The 19435-nt window shown below is 38.2% G+C and overlaps 1 protein-coding gene across 11 annotated transcripts in view; it reads left to right on the top strand.

Annotated features, from left to right (window-relative positions):
* Positions 1-19435, top strand: part of LOC106052019 (hepatocyte nuclear factor 4-gamma-like) — a 75290-nt gene that overhangs the window by 25023 nt on the left and 30832 nt on the right. For 3 of the 11 annotated variants that reach the window (XM_056035695.1, XM_056035690.1, XM_056035687.1), the window contains exons 2-3: positions 14635-15154; positions 18461-18508. In XM_056035695.1, the coding sequence (XP_055891670.1) occupies positions 14842-15154; positions 18461-18508 (361 nt within the window). In that variant the 5' untranslated portion in view covers positions 14635-14841. The other 8 variants (XM_056035699.1, XM_056035698.1, XM_056035692.1 and 5 more) reach the window with 7 other exon arrangements.

The raw sequence follows: 19435 nt of genomic DNA, 5'->3' as shown, positions 1-19435 counted from the left end.
ACCCACCTAAGAGAAGGAAAACTCTGAATTCAAACTTCTTTTGCTTTGAAGCTATAACCCAAAAAAATAAATGTGAAAGGCTTTAGGAGTCAGCCGTAATGAAAAATCAGTAACCTGCAATCTTTATGCAAATTTCAGTGCTATATCCTGGCAATGCCGCTTATCCCTGACTGTATCGGCACTTTTCCTGTGGATACATCAATTGCGTGGAGAGGGGGGGGGAACTGTGTGGGCGACATCGTTCTGACCATAGATTATGCCCAGGCATTCATTTTATTTCTATGAGATGATCCATAATCGCTTCTCAACTGAATGAGGCCATATAACTTGAAGCCTTGGTTTACTACTGAATGATAGGAATACACCTGAAAAAGTATTTCAAAAGTCTTCCGAAATTCACAGATTTAACTATTTCTCCCATTCACTTTTATAATTAATGAAATGGCTCAGCAACCCAAAAAAAAAAAAATCTGGTGAAATAAATAAATACGCTTGGGCATTGTTGGGATGGTGAATTTCAATACTGTGTGAGTTGGTGACCTAATTTAGAATTGTTAACGCATCTCTTTGTGTGCGTTTCTTTTGGGGTGATATGGTGCAGCGTGTTGGAAATGTATTCATGTCTGTGATGTCACGTGGGATTACTTCGGGGATAGAAGACGTCAAGGTAGCCGGTTGAATTAGCTCATATGGGTATTCGTTTTTAGCTCTAACTACACCAGTTGTTTCATTTTTATTTCGATGTTTATGGTCATATCATCACATTTTTTTGTAAGATGTCATTTTCCACTAGCGAAAAATTCGTGATTCTTCGCCAGCGGAACAGTGGTCTAATTTTCATCAATCTTCCTCCAATTCAGTATGTCATCACATGAGATTTGTCGGTAACTTAGATTATGTCTACCACTTTTGTTTTAGCAGTAAAGTTATCTAGCACAACGGCCATGTTTGGCCTCATTGCGTCATCTTTATTGCTCAATTTCCTCTCTTGTAACTTTGAGTAGTTTTTATAGTTTTGAAGCGATTTTTTTACTCATTATTATGTCATTTTCCTTCTCATAGATTTCGCTGGTTCACTCCTTTAGTTGACATGATGTGATATGAATAAACAAACAAACAAATAAATAATAATAATAATCATCGTCTTCTGTACTGGGATAGGCAAATTTTGACCGACAAAACGGTACATTTTAATCGCCCTGATCTGCTGTTCATCGGTAAAAAAGAAAACGCCGCTACCATTATTGACATCGCCGTACCACTATCTCATAATTAAAAAAAAAATGAGCTGGAAAAACAAAGAAAATATGTGAATATAGTTTGGAGATTAAGCGTTTATGGAAATTATCCAACACAACAATATACCCCATTGTAATATCAACCGAGGGAATAATAACAACTGACCTCACAGACACCTTCAAGGCACTTGCCATTCCTAGGAACATTTTCGTTGCCTGTCAGAGGGCGGTACTGCTGCAGACCTTCCACATCACTAGAAAATTCCTCGGTGGAAACTGATAAAGGGACTACGATGAGTTTTGTTTCTCTTTAACGAAACTCGACCCTGGCAGCGCCAGAGAATGAATAATCGTTCTTTTCTAACATAATAATAATAATATTTATTATCCGTGTGGAAATTTGTTTTACAATTGTGCATTACGAAAAACAATACATAATTAGAGTAAGGAGTTTGTACGATAGCACACAAGATATACGTTCATACCCCAGTTTCTCTTTAAACATTACATGTGAAATTAACAGCAGTTAAGTCACAGTTTGTTCAACTATTTAATCGCCAAAGGTACAAATGAGTTTTTGTGTTCATTTGTTTTTTGTGATCGCAGTCTTATATCTTCTTTGTGATGGTAAAATGCTAAAATCGTGAAGAAGAGGGTGACTTTTATGCTTAAAATCTTAGCTTTCTTATCAATGTTCTTCTCAAGCAGGTGTCCAAGCGCGGTTTGCTTGTTCCCTATAATGTTACAAGCATCATTCAGAATTTTATAAAGGGCGTGCTTGTATCTTCAGATTCCGAAATGACAGAGCTATTTATAGTAATTACCTCTATTATTACTTATTATTTATGTGTATTATTGTATAATAATTTTACTTCTTTTAGCAGTGCGCTCTTGTCCAATCTCTTTAGTGCAGCGGTTCTCAACCTTTTTTTTTTAATGTCGGCGACCCTCTTTTTACGATTCTCCACTATGCGGCGACTGCCAACCGAAAAAAATTAGAAGACTCTTGATAATGTTGTAAAACAGTTCACTTACTGTTAGGCGACCGCCAAGGGTGGTCGCGATCCACAGGTTGGGAGCCCCTGCTTTAGTGAATAGGCCTATGTTAGGTAGGGGGAGTCTGAGAGACGACCGTGCTACGAACAAAATTCATCTCGAATTCAAAGTCAATAGTCTCCATTTTGCAGGCGCGGCGGATGAGTGGTAATGCGCTTGGTGTCCGAACCAGAGGCTCTCGGGTACGAATCCTGGTGAAGACTGGGATCTTTAATTTCGGAATATTTAGGGTGTCTTTGAGTCCACCAAGCTCCAATGGGTGAATGACATTAGTCGGGGAAACGTGAAGGCTGTTGGTCGTCATGCTGGCCACACGACACCCTCGTTATAGTTTTACAAATTTATCACTGATTGGTTGATTGCATACATTTTTGCAAATTTATCACTGATTGGTTGATTGCATATCGCTGAACTATCGCGTTCCGTGTGATCTCAACTTCGGGCTTCTCCGAGATCAGTCGGAAACTTTGTATGCAGTTTACGTCACAATCTCGCGATGTCTTCCCAGTTTACTTTGCGAAAGGAAGGTGATATCATTTTCTTTCGCTTCGTTCTGAAGAGTTCTTTTGTACTTGTTTAAACGGACTGAATTGCCAGTTGAAAAGTTGCCTTTAAGCAAACAATTTTTAAGTGGACGAAGTTCATTTAAGCTTTTCTGTTGTACCGAACAAACAACTTTTAGAAGATTTGAGTCCCCCCAAAGTTCACTGTACATTAGTAAGTGAACCGTTATGAGTAATTCTTTTGCGTTGAAGGAAATGAAATGTATTAGTATAGTTATGGAAAGGATGAAAAATACTCTCTCTCTCTCTCTATCTGTCTGTCTCTGTCTCTCTGTCTCTGTCTGTCTCTGTCTTTCTGTTTGTCTGCCTCTGTCTGTCTGTCTCTGTCTCTCTCTGTCTGTCTGTCTGTCTCTCTGTCTGTCTGTCTGTCTGTCTCTCTCTCTGTCTGTGATATAATGAGGTGGAAGCGGTTTGGAGGGAACGAATGCAGCTTTTCACATTTCAACCAACATTATTGTTTGTGGTTATGGCTTCAAAACACGATGGTGTTTGCATAAAGAAAATTATGGTCTCTTTCGAACGGAGAAAGGGAGATAACAACTTCTACAAATCTTATCAGTATCAAGCAGAACTGTCTTCTTTCAAATAGAGTTGATATCGCTTATCATAGACTTTTTTGTGTGTGTGTGTGTGACACGTTTAAAAAAAAAAGATTAGAGGGTTGTCTTTTTTGGAGGGGAGTGGGAATGTTAAGTATAGCTTACAAAAACAATCTCTCTATCCCTTTGGCTGTTCCATTATTTGAGGCATTTATTCTTTCCCTCTGCTCAACTGGCACGGTATTATGGGTAACAGATTTTGTTAGATAATGCTTGGAAGCGGATGAATTCTACTACCATCACTTTTCTAATATCTAGGCCCAGACTTTGGAATGTCGGGGCTCTTTGCAAACCGGTAACAGCGGCTCCTTTATTAAGAATGAAATGCCCCCAAGCGATTTCTGATTTCGGATCTGCCGAAATGCATATCATTAATGGAAAAAAACAACTTCGACCAGCTGACGTTACACACATTGTAAATACATACGAGCCGGTTTAGCCTCTGTGTTCGTTTAGTACAGCATTCTTCACAGTTTTGCGTGAAAGTCTAGCTCATTTAATGGGTTGACTGCGCCGCCAGTTGAATTTATTTCTTTGCTTGATTCTTTAAAAAAACTGGCATGGATGGGTTGATGTTGTCGTTAAGGCTAACAGTAAGTCTGCATCGTGTGTCTACAGCAGGGATTCTCAATCTGTGGGTCGCGTCTCCTGTGTGGATCAATTGAAAATAAGGATGGTTATTGTCTATTCTTCTATTGCTGTTGGGGGTGGGGTCGCGGCAGAGTGTATATTGTAAAAAGGGGTCGCCGAGCTTAAAAGGTTGAGAACCGCTGGTCTACAGCGTCTCGGATCATACGGCCCAGTTGACATCTGGGATACTTTTTTTTTTCTGTATTCTTTAAAATCTGTTGGAGAAAACGTTCGAATGGACTTTTAAAAGTAGATGCACACTTCCAAAGGGTGGTTATTGCCCTTGTCTTATCTCCCCTGGTGTACCGCACATCACCCATTCTGTGTCAAGTCACTATGACATGATCCACGACACTGGTCCTCAAACTGTAGGGTATCAAGGTCACATGCCAGGACTTGTTCAATTGATAAGTTAAAACCTGCTCTGAAGCTCTTCTGCTCCCACAAGTGTAAATACAGACCGACGTTGTGTAGCTAAGCACAAGTTTGGCTCTTACAAGTTTGGCTCTTACAAGTTTGGCTTTTACAAGTTTGGCTCTTACAAGTTTGGCTCTTGTAGTTTGGCTCTTACAAGTTTGGCTCTTACAAGTTTGGCTCTTGTAGTTTGGCTCTTACAAGTTTGGCTCTTACAAGTTTGGCTCTTACAAGTTTGGCTCTTACAAGTTTAGCTCTTGTAGTTTGGCTCTTACAAGTTTGGCTCTTACAAGTTTAGTTCTTGTAGTTTGGCTCTTACAAGTTTGGCTCTTGTAGTTTGGCTCTTACAAGTTTGGCTCTTACAAGTTTGGCTCTTGTAGTTTGGCTCTTACAAGTTTGGCACTTACAAGTTTGGCTCTTGTGTGTGTGTGTGTGTGAAAGAGAGAGAGACAGAGAAATAGAGAGGGAGAGAGAGAGAGAGAATGAACTTTAACTGTTTTACTAATTTTACGTGCGTTAGAAAGATAAGTCACGGGCCAGTGGCGTGGCTAGAGTGGGAGGGGGAGAATTTGGAAATCCCCCCGGGCCCCCAAATGAATGGGGGTTTTTTTACATTAAAAAATAAAATATTGCGCAAAATGCAGGGGCTCCTAAAGAGGTCAAGACACCCTGGCCCCCAAACGATGGTAAATTCCTTGCTACGCCCCTGTTACGGGCTTAAAGCATTCCGTCATGTCTGTGCAATCACTCTTTTCTAATCGTTATTCATTTAGTTAATGAAGGCCAGCAACCCACTTCTCCCACTACGGCAGCGGTTCTCAACCTTTTAAGCTCGGCGACCCCTTTTTACAATCCCCCACTCTGCCGCGACCCCACACACACACACACACATACAGCAATAGAAGAGTAGACAATACCAATCCATATTTTCGATGTTCTTAGGCGACCCCTGGCAAATAGTCAATCGACCCCCAAGGGGGTCGCGACCCACAGGTTGAGAACCCCTGCACTACGGCTTTCATCAGTCTAGGAATAATTGTGCACTAATGAATCGAAGCGACTTATCCCAATATGAAACGCTTGTCTGTAGATGTATCTAGATCTGCAGCGTAGTCAGTGATCAGTGTAGATATGTCTGTTAAAGATTGGCTCAGTATAGATATACTCTAGTCTTGTCAATGTGTCGGGCTGGGAAGTAGGGCAGAGGTGAGTCTGTAACCGTGAAATATATAGGTAGGTGTGTAGACCAACATTATGCGAACCAGAACCAAAGTATTAAGTTATCAGTGGGTAGTCACGGCATAGGCGTATCTCGCGGATCCCCCTTTTACCGCACAATGAGAGCCCTCTGGGACCCCTCAACTCAGGAAAAGATTAAGAAACTAGAACTAGAGCCCCGAGACGATTAGAATGACACCATTAGTAAAATCATACATTTAAAGACACTTCGGGAAAGAAACTAAATAGTAACATATCAATAATACAAAAAAAAAAAAAAAAAAAAAAAAAAACACTGAACCATAATTTACAAATAGAAAAACAAAACCATATAAAATACCCAGACACAAAGATAGAGGTACATTGTTTATTCAGTATGCTAGGACAGAGTCGAACTAACTCCCCATCTTCCATATTGGCATTAGAGCATGGAACGGGTTGCCTGGATCAGCCAGGAAAACCAAAGAGCAGAAATTAAGTCACCGATTAACATGTTTGACTTGATTGACATGAAACGCGTAGGACATAGTAAGCTTCTCTTTTTAAGTAACGTTTTGAATTTATAAGGTAAGATAGGTAAACATCTCAAGCGGGTCAAGGAAGATAATCTCAACAAACTTGGAAAGAAGTAATTCTCCTTTACTAAGTTTACTTAAGTAGAGTTGTGCCTGCGTGTGTTACACACGTGGAATTCGTTGCTAGGGCAACGTAAACAATGCAATGCACCCCCCCCCCCCGACACTCGCGTTGTCCCTATCCACACCCCTGATTGCTCCTGTTCTTCTTGTGTATAGATCAAATGTATTGGTTTAATCAGTTGTATATCATCCCCACCTTCCCCCCCCCGGTCCACATCCACATGTAACCCCCAGCCTATCTTCTTTTTTTTTAAATGTTATCTATATTCTTTCTAATGGTCTCTCCCGACACTAAAACTGTTCATTGTCAAAGTGGTTATCTGTGCACCGTGTTCAAACATACGTTGGATCTGTTGGGTCCAATGAGTCAAGCCGCTTGGGCGATCGCTTTTCAAAAGTCACTTGTGATTGGTGCGCGCAAACCAACGCTGGTCAATCTGATCCATCTATCGATTATGGAGAAACGGGCCTCTGGATCACATGTGCTCTATAACAAGTGCTGTTTTGAAAGACTTCTTCAATGAGTTGATAAACGCGAATTGAAACTACTTATGACGACGAAGCAAAAAAAAAACAGATATCGAAGTGAAAAGATAAACATTTAGAGATCTAGATGTACTGATGTAGGTTATTGCTATTGGTTTCTGGCCATGGAAAACAACGCAGGCCTTTTGACAAACTTTGCCTGAGTGTCGGACAAGGTGAGACAAGGGGAGGATAAGCAAGTAAGGCAACAGCTGTGGAGATCGAGTTGTTCCCTTGTCCTGATTAGCGAAGCATCATTAAAAATAGGCGATCGTTTTATTCAAATAAGTATAAGCTGTATTTTATCTTAGTTTGCTAGATACACCTGTCGTAGTAAGGGTAATATTTTGTGTACACACACGAAACGGAAAATGTCTGACGGTAAAATTCTTAAATGTGTTTGCTTTCAAACTCCTATGGGATATGTGGCATCTGACGAGTTAATTCAATGTGGGGGTGATGTGTTAGGTTTTCTTTCATTGTTAGTTAAAGTAATGATCAATATCGTCAAGACCGAGTTCCGCATCCTTAAGACAGCGTGTGTAGGTCCGAGTGTGTGTGTGTATCTACACACTAGCGTTATCTGGTTCCGAATGCCTGTTGAATTGGACTAAATGATTCGGATAATACAGACGACGTGATCTCGGTGTTTTTACGGTCCAAGTTTTTAAGTTTCAACTGCGTGTGAAGTGTCGAGGATATTTTTGTTTTTCTAATTCCCGACTAATTACTTAATAAGCGCATGATAATTATAACATAGTTCTTTTTCTATGCAGTGTAGATGTTGCATTTTTTTCTTTCTTTCTTTTCGTATTATTTTCTTGTGTTATGAGATGGTGTCAGTGGTCCGCAGTTGGCAGTAACGTTGTGAGTCGGTGGTGCTGATCTTGTGTTTCTATGTATACAGAGACAGGGCGAAGGCTAAGTATGTAAGTTGCTATAGCTATCGATGTATGTAGGAGGTGTGGTGGCTGAGTGGGGAAAGTGCTTGGCTTCTGAACCGAGTGTCTCGAGTTCGAATCCAGGTGAAAACTGCGATTTTGAACTTCGTGATTTTGTGTTTCCTCCCCCCCCCTTTTTTTCCAAAGTCGATCCAACTCTAATGGGTACCCGGCATCTTGAGATTAGTTGGGGAATAGTCAGTGGGGAAGGCCGTTGTGCTGGCCACATTACATCCTCGTTAACCGTCAGCCACAGAAACATCATCCGCCCCCATAGATCGCAAGTCAGAAAGAGTTAGCTTTAGCTTTTTTCTTATATAGCTATAGATATATTTGTTCAGAACAAGGTTTGGTGTCAAATAAGCAGTAAATATAAAAAACCGCTAGCAGCTTCTAAATGAGATCCTATCTAGGTGTTTAATAACAATAATTACTCTCCTGGAAACATTAATTGTATCACTGCAGCAAGCATTAGCTGTGACCCTTGCATACAAACATTATGTATTTCTTGATTAATAATAATAATAATAATCTTTATTGTCCGTAAGGAAATTTTTGTCTTACAATTTGTGCATTACACCAAAGAAAACATTGTGGCTACAAAACAAAAAATGTACATTCATACAAGACTCACTCATAATTTACATGTGACAAAGTTTATATCAGATTTTTTCTATTTAATGATTTGATTGCCAGGGGAACAAAAGAGTGTTTGTGTCTGTTTGTCTTTGCTATCGGTGTCTTGTATCTCTTTTGTGATGGTAAAATCAGAAAATCCTGGCACAAAGGATTTCTAGAATCTTTTTACCTTTTTTTTTTGTGGATGTCTGTCTCAAACAGCTGCCCAAATGTTTTTTTTTTTGTTTTTTTTTTGCCAATGACTTGACCAGCACCATTAAGGATTCTATGAAGATTAAGTAAATCTCAATGTGACCGTTAGGTAATATTTTGTTTCTTCTATCTTTAATTAAGTTTTAATAATGTCCAATGTTGTTTGGAATGGAATAACGAAAGGGAACAAATTTATTTTACTTACAAACTGGCCTCTATTTTGTACAACGTAACAGTTTAAATCAGGCCAGTCTTTTTTTATTGTTATGCTTCTAGTCATTTTATATTTTCTGGAGTGGAAGGATCTCAAAACAGAGGGTGTAGAACAATATTCTACTACAGTGTTTCCCAAACTGTGTTCCGTGGAATCCTAATGTTCCGCGAGGCCTGAATAGGTTTTCCACGAAATACTGGAATAAGTAACTAGTAGGTCACCACTGAATAAATCTCTCGAAAAAAAAAAAAAAAAGCAAAGTGTTCCGTTAATTACTCAGAATGTTCGAAGTGTTCCGGTAAGGAAAAAGTTTGGGAACCGCTGTTCTAGTACGGTATTGTGGGCAAAATGGAGGACTAATAAACACGGCTGCCTCAAAGACCATTTTGAATTTGAATCTGACTCTGAACTTACTAAAATGGGCATTTTGTCTTTCTTTCGTGTTGAGCTCGGGTCTTTGGTCAACAATGAATTAAGCTTCAAAACTCACATGTTGGTTATCAAAGATAGATGGAAGTCGGGTCATGGAAAGTTCAAAGAGCACCAAAGTTATCTCGAGACGCAGAAGAGAGCAGTTGCAATGCGGAGACAACTGAAATTTAAGTGGTAAATATGGTCATGGTATCGATTCATGTAAATGCTGATACGCAGTGAAACACAATTTGGCAATACATTAGCAGACGACAATATCACTTCCATAAACCTTCTAATCTCAATTACCTTTAGAAAGCTTACACCGCGGTTAAATTCGACTTCATTAGCATAAAATTAGGCATAGTGTTTCTTATTCATGTATGCATTTTCCAGTTTATCTCCCTTGGTTCGTTTGCTAACTATGCCCTACTATACATGAACGATACCAGGGCCGGCGTTAAGCATAGGCAAACTAGGCAGCCGCCTAGAGCCTCCAATTTTGAATACAATTTTATAGAGAAGAACTAGCGAAACGTGTGCCCAATGTTATTGATGAAGTACAATAGGTTTTATATAAATTACGTAATTGTATTATTTCGATGTTTAATATTTCTTTTGTCTATTTTATTTGCTCACTTCCCTAGGGCCTCCAATTATCTAAGGCCGGCCCTGGGTCAGATAATAAGTAGCTAACACACACACACGTAGTTCGTGTCCATGTGAAGACTTCGATTTTGAATTTCGTGATATTTAGGGGAAAGCAAATGCGGTTGGTCGTTGTGTTGGCCACATAAGTTCCTTGTTAACGTCATATAAAACAGATGAGCTTTACATCATCTGCCCCCAAAGATCTCAAGATCTGAATGGGTACCTTTTTACAAAGCTTATATTAACAGTCTGTCTGTCTGTCTGTCTGGTAAAAAGTTTGTAAACGTTATTTCTCCAACACCCTATCTGTCGGATCAGCTGAAAATTTCGCACAATTATTTCTTTTACCGGACAACACAAGTATCAATAATAAAAAAAATAACCAAGTTGTTAATTAACTATTGGTAATTGATTTTTTTGTTTGGTATCTCGAACAAGGGAAAAAATGAATTTGAGTGATGTGGTAGTATAAGCTGAATTAGTCCCCTTTAAAGTAAGTTTGAAACAAACAATAGATAGCTATACAATCTTCTATTTTCATACGCACCACACTAGCAGAGTGGTTAGAATGTCAGCCTGCCGTGGTTTAAGTCATGAGTTTTTTATAATAACTTTTAAAAAACGATTATGGTAAAAATTCACCCTGATAACCCTTTACCCCCCCCCCCTTTTTTTTTTCCAATTTTCCCAAAGGGTCTAGATAATTGATAAGATCATAGCATGGTGAGAAAGCTAAAGGATGACATAGCGCTAAACAAAAACAAATGGCAAATATATTTCTAACCGCACAGATTTATTATTGTTGGTCTAGAGTCGAGTCTTGACTGATCAAAACTAATTGATACAATTACACTTCGTATAAGCTTTTTTTTTTAATTATTTTTTTTTGTTTTTATTGTTTTGTTTTTTTTTTGCTCTCCCCTCCCCCCCCCCCCCCCCCCCCGCCGCGGTTATAGTTTGGCTAGAATTAACTTCTGCGAATCTCGCTGACTTGTCTGGTCTATTCACACCTTACAAACTGGTATTTAGCACTGTAAATCCACTAACGAGAAATCCCCTTTTGTTTCACTAATTGTATACATTATTTTAAAAAGAGACGAGCGTGTGCTAATTGTTCCACTGACAGCCTGGCAAGCGATTTAGCCTGTAATGTAATTGACTCAAGAAAATCTGGTCACGTATTTACTGCAGTAGCTAATTGGTTCCTTTTTTTTTCTTAATATTTACTTGGTACTTTTTTTTTTTTTTTACATTTGTAAGCTTAATTCTTTATTAGGCAATCTACTTCCAAACATTTATATTTTAACTATCGTAGTATAGAGACCGGGTCAATTTTTAAAAAAATATTTGGCCAATTTATTCATTTCTCTTTTGACCAATTTTATTTAACAGTTCAAATAAGTAAAACAAATATAAATAAATAAACAAACATGGTGTGTCTCCCAATAAAAAGAGTTCCGGGTTCGAATCCTTGTGAGGACTGGGATATTGAATTCCTTGATATTATTATGTCGTCTCAGAATCCACCCAGCTCTAATGGGTACCAGACATTAGTTGGGGAAAAGTAAAGGTGGTTGGTCATTGTGCTGGTCACATGACTCCCCTGCTTGTTAACCGTGGGCCACAGAAACAGATGACCCTTGCATCATCCACCCCATAGATCACAATGTCTAAAAGGGTAACTTTACTTTACTTACTAGTATTACTATACTGTGAAATATTTGACTGATTAATTTAAAAAAAATAGAAACTAGAACAGACAAAAAAAATAGAGCTGTGGCATTCATAACAATTGAATATTCACATTAGCCTAGAGTTAGAGTAACATCCTTCTAGGAGAAAACTAAAAGTGGCCAAAATTTTTTGAACCATAACTTAGAAGTACAAAAAAAAAAATAAAACTCAACCTACTAAAATACTCAGAAAGACACAAAGTCAATTTTTTTAAAATTTCATATGCTAGGACAAATTCGTACAAGGGTTTCCTCTTCCCTAGTGCCATTGGAGCATAGAACGGGTTGTCTGAATCAGCTAGAAAAAAACAATGATTTTTCCAAGTTTAAGTCTTTAACATGCATGATTGTAATAGTTATTCATCTGGCTTGATTAAGGAACGTCTGCAATTCATAAAACAAGATTATATGATTGCACATTTTAGATGTTTAATTTTTCTTTCACTTGACCTATCCTCGGTCTAAGAATAAACTCTAGTAATTGTGAGTTGATGACTGAAGTGACTTTTCCAAATTTGAAATTTGTGTCTGTTTTATGTATCTAGATCTACATCGTATATAGTAGTGTCTGATTTTGACTGGTTGACATATAAATAGACAATACTCTTACCAGAGTGTCATTATGTTAAGTGTTGTTATAAGCTCAGTAAGTGATCATGCCCTAATGAACAGGCCATGTTGACACAACTTGGGAGTTGATTCTCTTTGTTTCGCCTGATGGTGTATACACATTAGAGGTCAAAAGGTGTGTTCACATGAGAGGTCTAGCTAGAGCAACACAAGTGTTTGTCTCTTTCGCCAGCAAAGACGTCATTTTGTTCAGTGTCCACTTTGAGGCAGCTACTACTTGCGTGGTCTGTTCTGTTTTGAACATTCTCTTGTTCATGTACTCAATCACTGGTCTAGATTCAATCTCTTGTTTATATACCCAATCTCTTGTCTAGATTCAATCTCTTGTTTATACACCCAATCTCTTGTCTAGATTCAATCTCTTGTTTATACGCCCAATCACTGGTCTAGATTTAATCTCTTGTTCATATACTCAATCACTGGTCTAGATTCAATCTCTTGTTTATACTCCCAATCTCTTGTTTAGATTTAATCTCTTGTTTATACACCCAATCACTGGTCTAGATTCAATCTCTTGTTTATACACCCAATCACTGGTCTAGATTCAATCTCTTGTTTATACTCCCAATCTCTTGTCTAGATTCAATTTCTTGTTTATACACCCAATCTCTTGTCTAGATTCAATCTCTTGTTTATACACCCAATCTCTTGTCTAGATTCAATATCTTGTTTATACACCCAATCACTTGTCTAGATTCAATATTTTGTCTAGATTCAATATTTTGTCTAGATTCAATAGATTCAATCACCTGTCTAGATTCAATCTCTTGTTTATACACACAATCTCTTGTCTAGATTCAATCTCTTGTTTATACATCCAACCTCTTGTCTAGATTCAATATTTTGTCTAGATTCAATATTTTGTCTAGATTCAATCACTTGTCTAGATTCAATCACATAGCTATAAATTCAATCACTAATCTAGATTCATTCTTTTGTCTAGAATCTAGATTAAATCTTTTGTTTAGAATGTATCTTTTGTTTAGAGCTAGATTAAATGTTTTCTTAAAGTAAGTCATTTGCATGCAGACAGCGAGTTCCTAAACGGAACCACAGACAAATCTATACACGTTGCAAGTATTGTTTGTGACTGAAGACTGAAGATAACAAGGCTGGCCAAACTGAACATGTCATTCATTGTACGATTATATTCAAGGGAGATAATAATTCTGAATCATGCCCTTCTTGTTGATGCCTTTCCTCCCTTCAATACTACTTCAAACATATTCAGCAGTCGCTCTTGTTCTTCTGGTTTGACATGCGGCGTTAATTTGCAAGTTATACCAGTAATACTGTTTAATATATATTCATTTTAAAAAAAGCAAGCTGGGTATGACAACCTGGTCAGAATTACCGGACACTTAAGTGGGTCAAGGATCTCTGATAGGCCGACATACTTCTGGTGGGGGTTGAGCTCGGCTCTGTTGGAGATGTAGGTGGCGTGTTGCGGCATACTTATCAGCTATCATTTCATGCAAGTTCTTTTTTGTTGGTCTGTTCTTTTTATTTACTGCATAACACCGCACATATGTAAGACTATTGAAAAAACACGCAGGCTTCCTCTAAGCGTTGATAACAAGTGCAACATGTCTTGGTACCCATATCTCATATGAAATGTAGGGACTGGCTTGCAATGCTTATTATGTAGACCTAATTAGGTCAGGGCTGGCCTTAGGCATAAAGAAACTAGGTGGCCTTCTAGGGCCTCTGATGTTACCTTAATATCTTGAAAGTTTTTTTGATTTAACTACTGTTTTTTTATTTTAAATAATGAATTCATCTCCCCTTAGAGTGTATTTAAATGAAATTATCAAGCGCGAGCTTTCATTGGTATAGAGTACATTCATGTTATGGAATGACGTCATTGTTGTTTTAATAGAATTGGTTTTTGACTTGGTTTTCTTTGTTATGAATATATTTACGTATCATGGTACCTAATGATACACAAAGATTGATCTCCCTTAGAGGCTTCTTTTTTTGGTTTTGTTTTTTCGTGTGATCTTTTCCTTTCTGCTTAATAAGAAATGATGTTTCATAGTCAGGTGATCCGTGTAGTAAAATTGTGATTGAAGCTGTTTTAAACCTAATGGTGTTACTGTTCCGTATAATAAAATTGTGATTGAAGCTGTTTTAAACCTAATGGTGTTACTGTTCCGTATAATAAAATTGTGATTGAAGCTGTTTTAAACCTAATGGTGTTACTGTTCCGTATAATAGAATTGTGATTGAAGCTGTTTTAAACCTAATGGTGTTACTGTTCCGTATAATAGAATTGTGATTGACGCTGTTTCAAACCAAATGGTGTTATTAATTATTAGTCCTAATTTTATTTTTGTTACTAGAGTGTCTTGATAGAATGACAATGGTGTCGGAAGGAAGGAAAATAACTGCAAGTAAAAACATCAACCTTCCCATTTCGTTGCTATATACAGCACGTGTGGAGAAACGGAACAAACAAAATATATTCCGAGCACTTTAAAACAACAACAATATCTTAGCTACGGAACAAATATACACCTTGATATTTATTTTTTCAAAATAAAAAAAAAATGCCGCTGTTTGATTCGCTGGTGCTGACGGAAGTGACCGACATAGCGGGCATAGATCTTGCATGCGGGATGAGCTCCCTTCTGGAGGACGGCATCTCAGTTCTGACCGGAACTGCCTTCGGCTCCCCCAAGAGGGAGATTGAGGAAACATTTGACACGTACTACGAAGACGAGGACGAGCGGAGCCCCGGGACCAGGGACCTGGTCGAGAACGGGTTCGGGCTCGGCCTTGACCTTAGCCTGGGATTCTCGGAAAGGATGAATGTTGGTATCACGGCGGATAAAAGTTGTTCCACCATTGAGTCTGATTACGGTAAGTGTCGTATTAGATAAATTGCTTAACCGAAGCTTTCCACTTCTCTTGTTTACATGCCACCCGCAGTATTCACATAAATATGCTATCTGAATTTCTTTGTTTATTCTTTTGTATTTATATAGCCTATATCAACTGTCTGTCTGGTACAAATTTTGAACACGTTATTTCTCCCACTCCCCATTCTCTGATTAAGTTGAAACTTTGCACACTTATTCATTGTTATTAACAAGACATGAATCAATAAAATAAATTAACTAATTAGTCAATTGAATAAAGAATTTTTGTTGATACCGAAAAGAGGAAATATTTACAGTATTGACAGATGGGGGCTGCAAATGTGGAGTTGTTCCCATTTGATAAGATTTTTTTTGTTAAGTTGTTGTTTTTTATTTTGCTAGTTTATTTGTCATTTTATGCCATAGATATCATTTAAATTCTTATGTATTATCTATCAACAAATAAATAATATCTCTTTCTCTGTCTATCAACCTTCTGTTGTTCTTTTCTCTCTCTCTTTTGCTCATTCTTTCTCTCTCTCTCTCTCTCTCTCGCTCGTTTTCTCTCTATCTTTCTGTTGTTCCCCTTACAATCTCAATGTCTCTCTCTGTTTCTCTTTATTTTGTCTTTCTTCCTCTGTCTTTCCCTCTTTTCACTCTCTTTTGGTCTCCTTTTTTCTTTCTTTTTTTTTCTGTTACCCTTTCTCTCTCTCTCTCTCTCTCTCTCTCTCTCTCTCGTTGTTTTTATTGTTCCATTTCTCGCCTTCCTTTCTCTCAACAGTTTAATATGGACTATGCTTCTTTCTCCAACTGCATTCAATTGTTTTGTTTTCTGACCTAGTTAGACTCACGTCTGATAAATGGTAATGATGTACCCCCCCCCCCATTTATCCAGACTCACAAAACATATCAAATACATTAAATAGTTTGGTAGTTAGGTCAATGAGGGCTAAACATTCATTACACAGGTCTAGATCCTATCTGTGCATCTGTTTGTTTGTTTGTTTGTCGATATATGACTCAACATCAAGTGCGTGCACGAGTGACACTTCATTTATTTCTGGAGTTTAATTAAAATGTTTGTAGCACTTTCAGGGACTATGGCTGAAAAAAAAAAGAGGAAATGTGTGGGGGGGGGGGGGGGGGACACGAGGGGACGCATAACAGAGATAGTTATTTAACTAGCTCAGCAAATATGGTCATGTGCTATTGACAGTTTAAAAAAAAAGTTTGAAGAAATCTTTCATGAATATATTTAATTGTACTTTGTAACAGGAGATCAGCTGTGTCTTTTGCCAGATACATAATACTGCAGGCTAAATAACAAAAAAAAAGTACACTAAATACTGAAAAAAAAAACAGAAAAAAAAACATTAAAAAACAAATACAAGAATTAATTGTTTTTCTCTCCTAACAGAGAAACAGAATAAGCTATCAATGAATTGGTCTACGTAGCCTATATGTGTATATATGTTACAGAGAAGATTTATAGATGCAATAATTTTAAAATTCAAGTCAAAATAAATTTTGTGTGTTTATAAATGGAGGCGCGGTGGCTGAGTGATGAAGCGCTTGTCTTCCGAACCGACGGTTCCAGTTCGAATCCTGGTGAAGGCTGGTATTTTGAATTTTGGGATTATAGGGCACCTCTGAGGCAAACCAGCTCTAATCATCTAATGGGTACCTTAAATTAGTTGGGGAGGAGTAAGGGTGGTTGGTCGTTGTGCTGGAACCAGCTGAGATAAACTCCTATCCTCCAACAGAACTGGAGGGCGCCTCCCGTAATGCCCTGGAGAGAAGCTCTGCTCTTCTGCTTGGTGCCGCATAGCTCCCTTTGCAGGTTTAGTGACTCTGCAGAGATACATGCCTCGTGGCTCCCGTACTGGAGCTCTCGGAGCTGCCGACACTCACGCAAGGTATGTACCACAGTGACTCACCACAGTGTCGGCAACGGGCATCAAGGTTCGGCCGAACAGGGCAAGGTGTTCACCTGTGGGGTGGTGCCCCATGCTTCGCTGCTTAATTATTGTCCTGTTCCGGCCTTTTTGGATTCCACTATGGATCGTCTGGCTTCGGAAGATTAAATATATCGCGTGATGTCTTTTAGGATTACACTTTTTTTTTTATACCGCTGGTGAGAACGGAAGTTAAATCTGGTTTGGATAATTTACATTTTTCGGACGGTCTCAGTCAATAAATATGGATTATCCCCCTTTTTATATGTGCAAAGTTGAAAACATATTATACGCGGAGTCCTCTTTGTTATTACTTGAGGATTTTATTGCATTTCAAAGTCCGTAAAATGGTGTATGCTTTTGCTGGGAACCTCGTTTAAAGAATTGAAAGTGGCCCTAAAAACGTTGTCTACCTATAGGCTGAAAACTGAGGCGTGGCCAAATCTAGAGACGGCGCTGTTCCTGATGGGGGAGGGCCGGGAGAGAACACCACAAACGCACCTGAATTAAGACGATTTGATTTATAGTTTTCAAGGTCGTATCAGCTCTCTGCGAGTATAGCGTGCCCGAATTTCAGTTATCTGGGCCGGATGACCTAGTTTTGTGTACGGCTGCTGAGCTGACATTATTAGTAATATTTATAGTGGAGAAATGGTCGCCAATTCTCTTAGTTATTTCGGGGACAATTTTTTCTCCCCTTATCAGATTGCGTTTGTTTATTATGGCAGCAGAAGCGTAACGGTGGATGGGTGTTATGGGCGTACCACCCGCAGCGACACAAACCGACGTAGAAGGCCTGAGCACTGAACTGCAGCGTCGACACCTGTGGGCAGTGGAGACCAACATGTCGTTTCCACGTATTACGTCTGAACGACGTGGCAACGAGCTATTGGTCTCCACTACCCACAGGTTATGGCGTTGAAGGGCAGTGTTGAAGCCTTCTGTAATGAATTGTCTCACAAAATCTCATACCATTACTACACTTTATTGAATACAGTTTTTTTTTTCATTTATTGTTTTTGTTTGGTTGAAGCATCTGCCAACAGTTTCTTTGAGGGACACCGACTGGCCACCCTTTGCTTCTTCTTCCTCGTTCTCACTATTATTTTGGGGCGTTCAGATGACTAGACCAATATATGAGATGAACTGCGCAGTGGTTTCCAAATCAGGGAGCTCTCCATATAGTTTTCTTTCTATTGGGGTGTTTTTGGGGCCAGTGTCTTGTTCGGGCCTCTTGGTAAAAAATGCAGTATTGAAGGACATGGTCAGCATTCTCTGGCAACCCTTTGCGATTAAACCCTTACGTAATGTTAAAATCACTTTAAGTAACTTCTCTCATTTCTGTTCCTCAGACTCTGACAGTGGCGGTAACAGACGTCGCAGATCAACAGCAATACCGAGTAAGTCGTCTGCTTGAGTTTGTCTGTGTATGTGTTGTTGTTGTTGTTGTTGTTTTTTCATTTTTATATGCCTGCTGTTTGGTGAATGTATTAATTAAGTGATTCTCACGATAGCGTTTCAAAACAGATGTTTCAATTCTTGACTTCACAATTTTTAAGATAAGGCTTACTTTATTTAAGGAATGTAATACAGTACCATTGGTTAAAGAAGATTACATAACATGGGGTAATGTGGAGCGATAATAGGTTTTAAGAAAACCAAAGTAGATTGAGGAAAGATTTTGAAATAAACTAAACAATGTATTTTTTTTTAAATCATAAGAAAACAAACAAAACATTGAGGGAAGAATTTGAATTGAATAAGCTAAAAAATCTATGGACTCAATTTTGAATGATCACTCTTGCCATGGAAATAACAGAAATTACTTTAGCCTATGCTAAAATCGTAAGAGGCTTAAAATTTGATTTTTACCATTCTTACAAATTGTCCAAAAATTATTATATACCTTTTAAAATACATAGCTTATCAACACTACCACTATATCGCACTCTAACTACACCAACTTACCTAGCTATCTATAGGTATCTGCCATACATATGATACTTTCAAGTCACCAAAATTATTATAACTAACAAAATTGATATATCTCATGTGTACATATCAAACATACATACTTTATATTGCAATTAAATATTTAAGGGAGGTAATATGTGTATTTGAAGCCAATTACTTTGGTTATTTCCCTTTATTTTTTCCCCAACTATATTGGTTGAATATTAGCCAGACGACCGAAAACAAAATGGGTGGTCTAGTCTGTTTTAGTCATGCTACATTCTATAATATGACACTAAGACGTGTTCAGCTAAAATATAAACACTCATATCGCTATAATGAGATATAACTCATGCCCTAACAGGATACAGTTT

Source organism: Biomphalaria glabrata, chromosome 7, assembly GCF_947242115.1.
Source record: "Biomphalaria glabrata chromosome 7, xgBioGlab47.1, whole genome shotgun sequence".
Lineage (NCBI taxonomy): Eukaryota > Metazoa > Mollusca > Gastropoda > Planorbidae > Biomphalaria > Biomphalaria glabrata.
This window is presented reverse-complemented; position numbering and strand designations above follow the sequence as displayed.